The sequence below is a fragment of the Haematobia irritans genome, chromosome 5, assembly GCF_050003625.1.
Source record: "Haematobia irritans isolate KBUSLIRL chromosome 5, ASM5000362v1, whole genome shotgun sequence".
NCBI lineage: Eukaryota > Metazoa > Arthropoda > Insecta > Diptera > Muscidae > Haematobia > Haematobia irritans.
The window spans coordinates 35,132,748-35,147,131 of NC_134401.1; the positions used below are offsets into that span (position 1 = coordinate 35,132,748).

At 27.1% G+C, this 14,384-nt stretch overlaps 2 protein-coding genes across 2 annotated transcripts; one reads left to right on the plus strand and one right to left on the minus strand.

The window, feature by feature from the left end:
- Window positions 1-1,948: 1,948 nt before the first annotated feature.
- On the minus strand, window positions 1,949-6,116 carry LOC142239622 (uncharacterized). The gene is made up of 2 exons (XM_075311416.1): window positions 6,039-6,116; window positions 1,949-2,392 (listed from the first exon to the last, which is right to left on the minus strand). Exons 1-2 carry the CDS (start codon window positions 6,114-6,116, stop codon window positions 1,949-1,951), a joined length of 522 nt encoding a protein of 173 aa, XP_075167531.1.
- Window positions 6,117-6,426: 310 nt separating this feature from the next.
- On the plus strand, window positions 6,427-6,948 carry LOC142240346 (uncharacterized). The gene is made up of 2 exons (XM_075312054.1): window positions 6,427-6,483; window positions 6,556-6,948. The coding sequence occupies exons 1-2, from the start codon at window positions 6,481-6,483 to the stop codon at window positions 6,943-6,945; spliced, it is 393 nt and encodes a 130-aa protein (XP_075168169.1). The 5' UTR covers window positions 6,427-6,480; the 3' UTR covers window positions 6,946-6,948.
- The last annotated feature ends 7,436 nt before the right edge of the window (window positions 6,949-14,384 follow it).

Here is a 14,384-nt window from a genome sequence, read left to right on the forward strand (position 1 = left end):
CGAACTTACGGCCGAATATACTTGTTATATTTTAAAGCATTTGGTTCAAATTCTATTTCTATAGAAAATTTTGTCAATAGTTTATTCCCAGAGAAATTTTCATCAAAATTTTATTCGCAGAGAAAAAATGATCAAAATTGATTCCTAGAAAAAAAATTTGTCAAAATTTTATTCTTAGAGAAAATTTTGTCAAAATTTTATTCCTAGAGAAAAATGTGTCAACATTTTATTTCTAGAGAAAATTTTTTTCAAGATTTTATTTCTATAAAAAGTTTGTCGAAATTTTATTTCTATAGAAAATTTTGTCAAAAAAAATTTTTTAAATTATCAAAATTTTATTTCTAAAGAATTTTTTTTCTTTTTTGTAATTTTATTCCCAAAGAAAATTTTATCAAAATTTTATTTCCAGAAGAACTTTTGTCAAAATTTTCTCTAGGAATAAAATATTGACAAAACGTCCTCTGGAAATAAAATTTGGACAAAATTGTCTCTAGAAATAACATTTTGAAAAAAAAAATTATAGAAATAAAATTTTCACTATTCACTATTTTCTATAGAAATAATATTTTGTTTCTATAGAAAATTTTGTCAAAATTTTATTTGTATAGAAAATTTTGCCAAAATTTTATTCCTTTAGAAAATTTTGCCAAATACCATAGTGGTGAAATACTCTTTTGATCCTAGAAAAATGTTGGCAAAATTTTATTTCTACAGGATATGTTGTCAAAATTGCAGAACATTTAGTCCAAATTCTATTCCTAGGGAAAATTTTGTAAAAATTTTATTCCTAGTGAAAAATTTGTCAAAATTTTATTTCTATAGGATATGTTGTCAAAATTTTATGTTTGCAGAACATTTCGTTCAAATTCTATTACTAGGGAAAATTTTGTCAAAATGTTAGTCCTATAGAAAATTTTGTCAAAATTTTATTTCTATAGAAAACTTTGTCGAAATATTATTTCTATAGAAAATTTTGTCGAGATTTTATTTTTGTAGGACATTTGGTCCAAATTATATTTCTATAAAAAATTTTGTCAAAATTTTATTTCTATAAAAAATTTTGGCAAAATTTTATTTCTATAAAAAATTTTGGCAAAATTTTATTTCTTTTGAAAATTTTGTGAAAATTTTAGTTTTATAAAAAATTTTGTAAAAATTTTATATTTATAGATTTGTTTTCAAAATTTTATTCCTAGAAAAAATTTTTTCAAAATTTTATTTCCAGAGAAACTTTTGTCAAAATTTTGTTCCTAGAGAACATTTTGTGAAAAATTTATTTCTATAGAAAAAAGCTATGTTCGGCTCAATGATAAGGAACTCCTTTTTATAGCCGAGTCTTAACGACGTTTCATATAACGATGAAACCAAATAGAGAGATTGAAACATGTACTTGGGTTAGTTATATTGGCAGGCCGATATTTCAGGCTCACTTAGACTATTCAGTCCATTGTAATACCACAGTGGTAAACTTTATGTTTAGTTCAATGACGATGGACATACTTTTTATAACTGAGTCCGAGAAATGTGAATGAGAAATGTCACCAGCAATAATGAGAGGGGATAATCCACCGCTGGAAAACTTTTTGGTGTTCTGTCGAATATTGGGTTGAACGGTGGCTCAGATTTAGATACAGTGATGCCTCTCAAATTTGGACACTCTGTAAACCCGAACCTCTCTAAAGTGGATATTTTTTCCACTAGCTTTACTTGTCCTTTATCATCCATATTTATTTTAGTAATACCCCTCAAATGCTTAGTTATACCTCTCAAATGCTTAGATTAATTTAGTGGGGGTCGTTATGACATATGTTAGTCGTCCTATATGACTTTCTACTTTTCTATATTTTTAAATTAAAAACAAAATTTTTTTTAATATATATTTTTTTAATATAAAACAAATCAACATACTCGTATATCAACGAAGGGTAACAAATTATCTAGAGATCACTTAAGCACGGTGTCTGTAGACAACACGACGAACGACCTTGTAGCGATAACCATCAGCTGGGGTTTCTTCGATTTCCTCAGTGGGGGCAACAGGTGCAGGAGGAATGTAAGAGTTGGTGGGTTCTTCTACTTTAGGGGCAACTGGAGCAGGCGTTGGTACGGGAGCTACTGGTGCTGGTGGAACATAAGTATTTTTGGGAGCAGCAGGTTCTGCAGCAACTGGAGTTGGAGCTGGTGCTGGGGCAACAGGAGCTGGAGCTGGAGCAACAGGAGCTGGAACAGGTGCTGGAGCTGGGGCAGCAGGAGGAATATAAGATCTTTCTGGTTGAGCTGGTGCAGGTGCTGGTGCTGGTGCTGGTGGGGCGGGCTGATCGTAATTGTATCCCAATTCGGAGACATCAGCGTAGGCGCAAGCCACAAAAGCTAAAGCAACAATGAAGAATTTCTAGAATGAAGGATAAAGGAAATTTTTATTTTTGTAATAATATTTATTTTATTAAATCTCTATTTTATTAATACAAATATTTGTTAATGTTTCCTCGAAAAAAATGTTTAAAACTTATTTACCATTTTGTTTAATAGATTTGAAGATTTTTCTATGTGAAAGTCAAATGTTCAACTGTGTCGTCTTCTGCCCAAGCCCTACATATTTATAGTTAAGTCATGGAATTTAATCTTAATGGCATTACTCTCTATTAGTGATACCAACAAACTTACATTATACTTAGATGTTTTAGATATTAGCCCTTTAATTTCAAATTTGAATATTCTTTTCACGATATAATAAAATGATTTTATCTACCGTAAAGTTTTATGTGTCACGTTAGAAAATTCGATAAAACGGAAATAAATTTTAAATACAAATTTACATTCAAATAAGATTTATGTTTCATGCTAACAGAAACCGATTAATTTAGTGGGAACTTTATACGATTTTTTGGTTTATGTGGTTCGCTTGAGATCTCAACGGAGGGAGGATTTTTATGGTTTTAACAATTTTATTATCTATAATACTCACAATTACCAAAATGTGAAATTTAGGCTATATTAAAAATATTGCTTGTGTGGATTATTAGAACGAGCTTACCAGACATATAGTCAAAATTTAATTCTTGGAGGAAATTTCGTCAAAATTTGATTCCTAGAGAAAATGTTGTCACAATTTTATTCCTAGAGCAGTTGGATGTCTCGTGAAACTTATTCACGAAGCCACATTTCAATCTTCTCCGGGAGAAATAACAAAAACGAATATTGACAAAAAAATGTGTTTTTCTTTGTTAGACCGGGGACTTATCAGCCAACCTGTTATATGATTAAGGACTGATATGGACCACTTTTGGCATGGTTGTTAAATATCATATACTAACATCACGTACCAACTTTCAACCGAATCGGATGAATTTTGCTCTTCCGAGGGACTCCGGAGGTCAAATCTGGGGATCGGTTTATATGGGAGCTATATATAATTATGGACCGATTTCGACCAATTTTTGCATGGGTGTTTGATGCCATATATTAACATCATGTACCAAATTTGAACCGAATCGGTTGAATTTTGCTCTTCCACTAGGCTCCGCAAGCCAAATCAGGGGATCCGTTTATATGGGGGCTATATATAATTATAGACCGATGTGGACCAATTTTTGCATAGTTGTTAGAGATCATATGCTAACACCATGTACAAAATTTCCGCCGGATCGGATGAAATTTGCCTCTCTTAGAGGCTCCGCAAGCTAAATCGGGGGATCGGTTTATATGGGGGCTATATATAATTATGAACCGATGTGGACCAATTTTTGCATGGTTGTTAGAAACCATATTCTAACACCATGTACAAAATTTCAGCCGAATCGGATGAAATTTGATTCTCTTAGAGACTCCGCAAGTCAAATCGGGGGATCCGTTTATATGGGGGCTATATATAATTATAGACCGATGTGGACCAATTTTTGCATGGTTATTAGAGATCATATGCTAACACCATGTACAAAATTTCCGCCGGATCGGATGAAATTTGCTTCTCTTAGAGGCTGCGCCAGCCAAATTTGGGGGATCGGTTTATATGGGGGGATATATAATTATGGACCGATGTAGACCAATTTTTGCATGGTTATTAGAGACCATTTACTAACACTATGTACCAAATTTCAACCGGATCGGATGAAATTTGTTTCTCTTAGAGGATGCGCAAGCCAAATTTGGGGGTAATTCTTTCCTCCCAAACGAAATTTTAGACAAACAAAGTTCGTTTCTCATTTACTTTTCGTTGAAAGGAAGTGTATTTGGAAGAAAAGTATATAGTTGATGTGATAAACGTTTATTCTTTTCCAGGATGTAAAAACAATTTCATAAAGACTAACTAAAAAAAAATCCTAGCTAATTGCATTTTCCCTCACATCTTTCTCACTTCCACGAAGTTTGTTACTTCTTAGCACCTTTTTCTGTAATACAAACAATGTAGAAGAAATTATACGATTTTATACATTTTTTAATTTTTTTTTACCTTTCGCCTGGACGGAGAATCGAACAGCGGACCGTGCAATTTGTAAGCCAACACACTATCCACTGAGCTATGTATCCGTTATTGTCATCAATAGACAATTACCCATATAAGTTATATTTATATGGCATAGCTTGCGGCGCTCACGAGCCGATTAAACAATGTTTATTTAATAGAAAAATGCATTTAGTTGGACACGTCCGACTTGCATGTCAAGGGTCGTGGGTTCGATCCCTGCTTCGACCAAAGTTTTTTTTTTACATATATTCCAGATATGGTCGGAAGATTGCGAGAAAATGTTCAACATTACATTCTACTATATAAAATTTTTACTATGAACTGTAAAATGTGTCTTATTAAAGACCTAAAGTCAGAAAAGAACAGTGTTTGTTCTATAAAAATAAAATTTTTGACAAAATGTTGTATAGAAATAAAATTTAAAACAAATCTATAGAAATACAAGTTTGACAACAAATTTTTTATAAAAATAAAATTTTGAAAAAAAACTCTATAGAAATAAAATTTTGACAAACTCTTCAATAGAAAACATTTTGACAAAATTTTCTATAGAAATAAATTTTTTACAAACACTTCCATAGAAATAAAATTTTGAAAAACTTTTTTATAGAAATAAAATGATGACAATTTTTTTATAAAAATAAAATTTTGACAAAATTTTCTATAGAAATAAAATTAAAAAAAAAATATATAGAAATACAATTTTGACAAAATTTTCTATAGAAATACAATTTAGATTTTAATTTTTTTTTACCTTTCGCCTGGACGGAGAATCGAACCGCGGACCGTGCAATTTGTAAGCCAACACACTATCCACTGAGCTATGTATCCGTTATTGTCATCAATAGACAATTACCCATATAAGTTATATTTATATGGCATAGCTTGCGGCGCTCACGAGCCGATTAAACAAAGTTTATTTAATAGAAAAATGCATTTAGTTGGGCACGTCCGACTTGCATGTCAAGGGTCGTGGGTTCGATCCCTGCTTCGACCAAAGTTTTTTTTTTTACATATATTACAGATATGGTCGGAAGATTCCGAGAAAATGTTCAACATTACATTCTACTATATTAAATTTTTACTATGAACTGTAAAATGTGTCTTATTAAAGACCTAAAGTCAGAAAAGAACAGTGTTTGATATAAACGAATTGGACCGTGTTGTTGGTTCAAAAACAACTTTTTTTATTGAAAAAATAAAAATTTTGTAGCAAATGAATTTTTTTGGTAATAAAAGTGTATACTTTTCGAAGCAATTCAAAAAACTCTAACAAAAGATAAACGTTTTCGGTACACGTTTTCCAAACGTTTTTTTCCTTTGCGTGTACTTTATGGGGTCTTAGAGCAATATTTCGATGTGTTACAAACGGAATGACAAAGTTAATATACCCCCATCCTATGGTGGAGGGTATAAAAAACAAATTTTTTAGTATGGTAAAAATTATTGTCCAAAAATTGCGATTAAATTTATATTTAATCCAATATTTTCAATATTTATTCTTACATTTGTTTATATATACGAGTATCTCATGGAACACTCTCTCCCTATGCTATGATTTATTTGTAATTACCATAAATTGATTTAGATCTACTGGTTTTAAGATTAAGAAATATAACAGTTCAGCCGTGAGAATTTTACATTTAATCATTTGTTATTTGGCAGAAAATTTATAAATTTTATAAAATTACTCAATTTTAATATATTCTGATTACAAACTTTTACCTTTTTTGTTAACAGAAAAATTACTAGGTTTCAAAAACAACATCTTAAGTTTAGACAAATACAATAAAAAGAAAAGAAAAAAACAACAATCACTTTATTTTAAACAAAATGTATTTAAAAATATTCTGTTCAAATAAAGCTAAGATGTCACATGGAAAATGAATAATGACAGATTGTGTGATAGTGGGCGAACTAAGCGAATTCACTATAAATACCCAATGGTTTGAATAGCCAACATACAGTCAAGCATTTAGCTTTGATATAGAAAATATAACTTCAACTTAAAGAAAATGGTAAATTAATTGAAAAATTACCAACATCAAAAAAAAAAACAAAAAACTTATTTTATCTATTCCTTATTATAGAAATTCCTTATTGTCGCTTTGGCTTTTGTGGCTTGCGCTTATGCTGATGTTTCCGAATTGGGTTACAACTATGAGCAACCAGCAGCTTCAGCTCCTGCCCCAGCACCAGTTCAACCTGAAAGATCTTACATTCCCCCAGCTGCTCCAGCTCCTGCCCCAGTTCCAGCTCCAGCTCCTGCCCCAGTTCACCATGCCCCAGCTCCTGCCCCTGCACCAGTTCACCATGCCCCAGCTCCTGCTCCAGCTCCAGTTGCCCCTAAAGTAGAAGAACCCGTCAATTCTTACATTCCTCCTGCTCCAGTTGCCCCTGTTGAAGAAGTTGAACAAACCCCCTCTGATGGTTACCGCTACAAGACTGTTCGCCGTGTTGTATACAAACACCGTGCTTAAATGAATTCTTTTGCTTTACTTTTTTGTTGATAAATGTTTATACGATTGAATAAAAAAAAAATTGTTAAAATTATATAATGGAAATATTTCTGACTATGTTAGTGTACAAGAATTTCTCCCTACTTAGAGGCTCAATAGTCCGTATGGACCTGCTTATAAAAACAAGGTCGTTTATCGAGGAGTCTGGAAAATTAAAATTAAATCGGAATATACGAATCAAACAAGGAGACCTTAGGTTAGGTTAGATATAGTGACAGTCCGATATTTCAGGCTCTCTTAGACTATTCAGTCCATTGTGATAATATCACAGTGATGAGTATCTCTTTTATCACTGATTCTATGTTTAGCTCTTAGACAATGTACCTCCTTTTTATAGCCGAGTCCGGAAGGCGTTCCACATTGAGGTGAAACCACGTAGAAAAGCTTTGAAATACTCATAAATGTGACCAGCATTACTGAGATGGGATGGTCCATCGCTGAAAAACATTTTGTTGCTCGATCGAAACTGGGACGGTTACCACAGTTGGAAGATTTTTTACTGTTTGGAAGATTATTAGAATTCTACAAATAAAATATGACAAAATTTTCTATAGAAATAAAATTTTCTAAAGAAATATATGTTTCATAAAATTTTCTAAAAAACAAAAATATTGATAAAATTTTAAATAGAAATAAAATTTTAACAAAATTTTCTATAGAAATAAAATTTTGGAAAAATTTTGTATAGAAATAAGATTTTGATAAAATTTTCTATAGAAATAAAATTTTAACAAAATTTCCCATAGCAACACAATTTTCCTTAAAATAAAATTTCGACAAAATTTTATATAGTAATAAAATTTTGATAAAATTTTCTATAGAAATAAAATTTTGACAAAATTTTCTGTAGAAATAAAATTTTCACAAATTTTTTATAAAAATAAAATTTTGAAATAAAATTTTAACAAACTCTTCAATAGAAATAAAATTTTGACAAAATTTTCTATAGAAATACAATATGTACAAAATCTTCTATAGAAATAAAGCTTTGACAAATTTTTTATAGAAATAAAATTTTAACACAATTTCCATAGAAGTTAAATTTTAAGAAAATTTTCTATAGAATTAAAATTTTGTCAAAATTTTCTATAGAAATAAAATTTTGTCAAAATTTTCTATAGAAATAAAATTTTGACAAAATTTTCTATAGAAATAAAATTAAAAAAAAATATATTGAAACACAATTTTGACAAAATTTTCTATAGAAATAAAATTTTGACAAAATTTTCTATAGAAATAAAACTACAAAAAAATGTATTGAAACACAATTTTGACAAAATTTTCTATACAAATAAAATTTTGACAAAATCTTTTATAGAAACAAAATTTTAACAAAGTTTTCTATAGAAATTAAATTTTAACAAAATTTTCTATAGAATTAAAATTTTGACAAAATTTTCCATAGAAATAAAATGTTGACAACATTTTCTATACGAATAAAATTTTGACACAATTTTCTATAGAAATAAAATTTTAGCAAAACGTTCTATGGAAATAAAATTATAAAAAAATTTTCTATAGAATTAAAACTTTGACAAAATTTTCTAAAAAAAAAAAATATGACAAAATTTTCTATAGAAATAAAATTTTGATAAAATGTTCTATAAAAATAAAATTTTGACAAAATGTTGTACAGAAATAAAATTTAAAACAAATAAATAGAAATACAAAGCAACAAATTTTTTATAAAAATAAAATTTTGAAAAAAATTCTATAGAAATAAAATTTTGACAAACTCTTCAATAGAAAAAATTTTGACAAAATTTTCTATAGAAATAAATTGTTTACCAACTCTTCTATAGAAATAAAATTTTTAAAAACTTTTTTATAGAAATAAAATGTTGACAATTTTTTTATAAAAATAAAATTTTGACAAAATTTTCTATAGATATAAAATTAAAAAAAATATAGAAATACAATTTAGACAAAATTTTCTATAGAAATACAATTTAGACAAACTTTTCAATAGAAATAAAACTTTGACAGAATTTTCTATAGAAGTACAATTTTGACAAAATATATAAAAATAAAATTTTGATAAAATGTTCTATTGAAATAAAATTTTGACAAAATACTCTATAGAAATAATATTTTGAGAAAATTTTTCTATACAAATAAAGTTTTGACAAAATTTTCTATAGAAATAAAATTTTAAGAAAATTTTCTATAGAATTAAAATTGTGACAAAATTTTCCATAAAAAAAATTTTTGACAAAATTTTATAGACGAATAAAATATTGACAAAATTTTCTATAGAAGATAAATTTTAAGAAAATTTTCTATAGAAATAAAATTTCAAAAAATATATAGAAATACAAGTTTTACAACAAATTTTTTATAAAAATTAAATTTTGAAAAAAATTCTATAGAAATCAAATTTTGACAAACTCTTCAATAAAAATAAAATGTTGACAAAATTTTCTATAGAAATAAAATTTTTACAAAGTCTTCTATAGAAATAAAATTTTGACAAAATTTTTTATAGAAATAAAATTAAAAAAAATATAAAGAAATACAATTTTGACAAAATTTTCTATAGAAATACAATTTAGATACAATTTTCAATAGAAATAAAATTTTGACAAAATTTTCTATAGAAGTCCAATTTTGACAAAATTTTCCATAGAAATAAAATGTTGACAAAATTTTCTATAGAAATAAAATTTTAACAAAATTTTCTATAAAAAAAAAATTAACAAACAAAAATTTTAAGAAAAATTTCTATAGAAATAAAATTTTGCCAAAATTTTCTATAGAAATAAATTTTTGACAAAATGTTGTATAGAAATAAAATTTAAAACAGATATATAGAAATACAAGTTTGACAACAAATTTTTTATAAAAATAAAATTTTGAAAAAAATTCTATAGAAATAAAATTTTGACAAACTCTTCAATAGAAAAAATTTTGACAAAATTTTCTATAGAAATACATTTTTTACAAACTCTTCTATAGAAATAAAATTTTGAAAAACCTTTTTATAGAAATAAAATGTTGACAATTTTTTTATAAAAATAAAATTTTGACAAAATTTACTATAGAAATAAAATTAAAAAAATATAGAAATACAATTTAGACAAAATTTTCTATAGAAATACAATTTAGACAAACTTTTCAATAGAAATAAAACTTTGACAGAATTTTCTATAGAAGTACAATTTTGACAAAATATATAAAAATAAAATTTTGATAAAATGTTCTATTGAAATAAAATTTTGACAAAATACTCTATAGAAATAATATTTTGAGAAAATTTTTCTATACAAATAAAGTTTTGACAAAATTTTCTATAGAAATAAAATTTTAAGAAAATTTTCTATAGAATTAAAATTGTGACAAAATTTTCCATAAAAATAAAATTTTGACAAAATTTTATATACGAATAAAATTTTGACAAAATTTTCTATAAAAATTAAATTTTAATAAAATTTTCTATAGAAGATAAATTTTAAGAAAATTTTCTATAGAATTAAAATTTTGACAAAATTTTCTATAGAAATAAAATTTCAAAAAATATATAGAAATACAAGTTTTACAACAAATTTTTTATAAAAATTAAATTTTGAAAAAAAATCTATAGAAATCAAATTTTGACAAACTCTTCAATAAAAATAAAGTTTTGACAAAATTTTCTATAGAAATAAAATTTTTACAAAATCTTCTATAGAAATAAAATTTTGAAAATTTTTTTTATAGAAATAAAATTAAAAAAAATATATAGAAATACAATTTTGACAAAATTTTCTATAGAAATACAAATTAGATAAAATTTTCAATAGAAATAAAATTTTGACAAAATTTTCTATAGAAGTACAATTTTGACAAAATTTTCCATAGAAATAAAATGTTGACAAAATTTTCTATAGAAATAAAATTTTAACAAAATTTTCTATAAAAAAAAATTAACAAACAAAAATTTTAAGAAAAATTTCTATAGAAATAAAATTTTGCCAAAATTTTCTATAGAAATAAATTTTTGACAAAATGTTGTATAGAAATAAAATTTAAAACAAATATATAGAAATACAAGTTTGACAACAAATTTTTTATAAAAATAAAATTTTGAAAAAAATTCTATAGAAAAAAAATTTTGACAAACTCTTCAGTAGAAAAAATTTTGACAAAATTTTCTATAGAAATAAATTTTTTACAAACTCTTCTATAGAAATAAAATTTTGAAAAACTTTTTTATAGAAATAAAATGTTGACAATTTTTTTATAAAAATAAAATTTTGACAAAATTTTCTATAGAAATAAAATTAAAAAAAAATATAGAAATACAATTTTGACAAAATTTTCTATAGAAATACAATTTAGACAAACTTTTCAATAGAAATAAAATTTTGGCAGAATTTTCTATAGAAGTACAATTTTGACAAAATATATAAAAATAAAATAGAAATAAAATTTTGATAAAATATTCTACAGAAATAAAATGTTGACCAAAATATTTATAGAAATAACATTTTGAAAAAAAAATTTATAGGAATAACATTTTGGCAAAATTTTCTATAGAAATAATATTTTGAGAAAATTTTTCTATACAAATAAAGTTTTGACAAAATTTTCTATAGAAATAAAATTTTAAGAAAATGTTCTATAGAAATAATATTTTGACAACATTTTCTATTGAATTAAAATGTCGTTAAAATTTTCTATAAACATAAGCTTTTGACAAAATTTTCCATAGAAATAAAATTTTGATTTTTTTAATTTGGTAGATTTTTAGTAATTTTTTTTTCAAATGTTGGTAGATTATTTTTGGCACGAGTGGCAACCTGATCTCCGTACGGGTGAAAGGTAATAATTTCCTCCACATTATGTGTATTTACAGAAACAGATGCTATGAACAATATAAAACTCGGAGAAGTGAGAAAGATGTGAGGGAAGATGCAATTAGCCAGAAAATTAAAACAAAATTTGGAGTTAGTTTTTTATAATTTTTTTTACATCCTCTAAAACAGTCAACATTTATGACAAAGCGTACGAACTTTTCCCGTTTAACAAACGTATTTTTCTTTGCATGTACGTGAGTCTAAAATATAGAACCGCCACTATACCTAACCTATGCTAACAGACGATCTAGCTTTTACACCCTATATATTCTTCATATGGCCGGAAATCGATATTTCTATGTGCCACCAACGGAGTGGCAAACTTATTATGTCCGCATCCTATGATGTTGTAGGGTGAGCTATACAGTATTAATAAACTTAACCATGACAAATTTGCTCCATATAATAACTGAAGCTTAAAATGCACATATTTGGCAAGTTAATAAATGTAATATTCATGAAAGATGGGTGAAATGAATGTCATACCAACGCCTGTGCTATTATCTGCCCTCTCCAAGAACTCAAGTGGATGGAGGATGAAAATTGGTGCTGTAAATGCCAATAAACACACACCCAATTGAGTCGCCTCTATGCTACACATGATATTATACCAATCAATGATTACATCATGTGGAGCCCATGGAGTAACCATATTAAATTACCTTTGCCATCAGATTTATTTTCTTTTTTGCTTTTTGGCCTTTGGATGATGGTATTGCTGTTGTTATAACCGCTCTTCGCTTTTCGGTGAGTATGGATGGCCTTCGTCATCGTCAACGTTTCATGCTAGCTTAAATAACCAATTTAGCGGCACGAGATATGGGAAGTACCGGAGGAAGTCGAATAGCTCGATATATGATGGCATGCAATGACGAGAGTACTTAATGGTCATAATAAAAAGAATCTACACGCAAAGAAAAAATTGTATGGGAAAATTGTTTCGAAAACGCTGGTTAGAATGTTTTCAAATTCTTGGAAATTTTCAAACTTTTATTACCAAATAAATGTTTTTGTTACAAAATTTTTATTTTTGCAATAAAAAAAAATATTTTATTCCAAAATCATGGACCATTTCGTTTATATCAAACACTGTTTTTTTTCTAACTTTAAGTCTTTAATAAAACGCATTTTTGTAGATTTTTTTAGTAAAAAATTTATAAAGTAGCATGTAATACCGGACATCTTTTCCAAATCTTGCGATTATTTTTGGAATATATGTAAAATTAAATTATTTCCATTTCTAAAAGTTGTACTTTTAAAAAATGGTCAACCAAAGGTACGTTTATGTTAAATAAAGTTTCTTTACATCGATTCGTGTGAGCCCATTCGATATATGATGCTCTGCATGACTGTATGCGTTCCTTGTTCGTTGATGGCTATATCGATAATTATCTGTTGATGACAATTACAGCTACGTAGCCCAGTGGCTTACAAACTGTATAGTCCGCGGTCCGATTCTCCGTCCAGACGAAAGGTAAAATTTAAAAAAAAATTATAAAATCGAATAAATCCTTCAACATTTGTAAACCCACAACCATAGAGAGAATTAACCAATATTTAAAACTGACAATATTTTGTCAGACTTCTACAAAACTTGGGCACAGCTAATGCCTTGGGCACATTGTGGCGCAGGATGTAAATATGTGAAATATTTATAAATTTTGGCAAATTCACAAAAATGCATTTATGATTCATTAATTGATAGATATGTATTAGAGGTTTAGGACAATTTAAGTCATTTTTATCAGTTTTCGACTTAGCAGAGAGTATCAATGGGCATCAGTAAGAAATAACATTTTGAGAAAAATTTTTATAGAAATAAAATGTTTCATTCGTTTTGTTTGTTATTGTTGGCTTCTCTTCAATCGTTATTGTTGTTTTTGATCTCAGCTTAAAGCCATGCATTGACTAAACTACAAGTGTAGCTTAACCAACAGAGGAAAAGTATGCTTGTCAAATTTACTTGGGCAAAGCCCTATAGACTGCAAGATGGTTGGATGTACAGCTGTTTCGGAATTACCACATTCCTCATCAGCATCCTCTACTTGCAGCAAAACTATCAACCAATTATCAGAATAAATTCGGGTAATTCACTCAACCCAAAGTGAACTACACTTGAACCTCCCGAAAAAGAGTTTGATAGTCGGCTACTGCCTAAACAAATTTGCCAGCATATCTCTTTTCCTTTGCCAAACTCAAATCATCGATTTGAATGTATTTGGCTGGGTTTGTTTTTGAACGTGCTTCCTCTATCTTCATTCGTTTTGTTTGTTATTGTTGGCTTCTCTTCAATCATTATTGTTGTTTTTGATCTCAGCTTAAAGCCATGCATTGACTAAACTACAAGTGTAGCTTAACCAACAGAGGAAAAGTATGCTTGTCAAATTTATTTGGGCAAAGCCCTATAGACTGCAACTACACTTGTAGTTTAGTCAATGCATGGCTTTAAGCTGAGATCAAAAACAACAATAACGAAATAAAATTTTGACAAAATTTTCTACAGAAATAAAATTTTGACCAAAATATTTATAGAAATAAAATTTTGAAATAAATTTTTATAGGAAT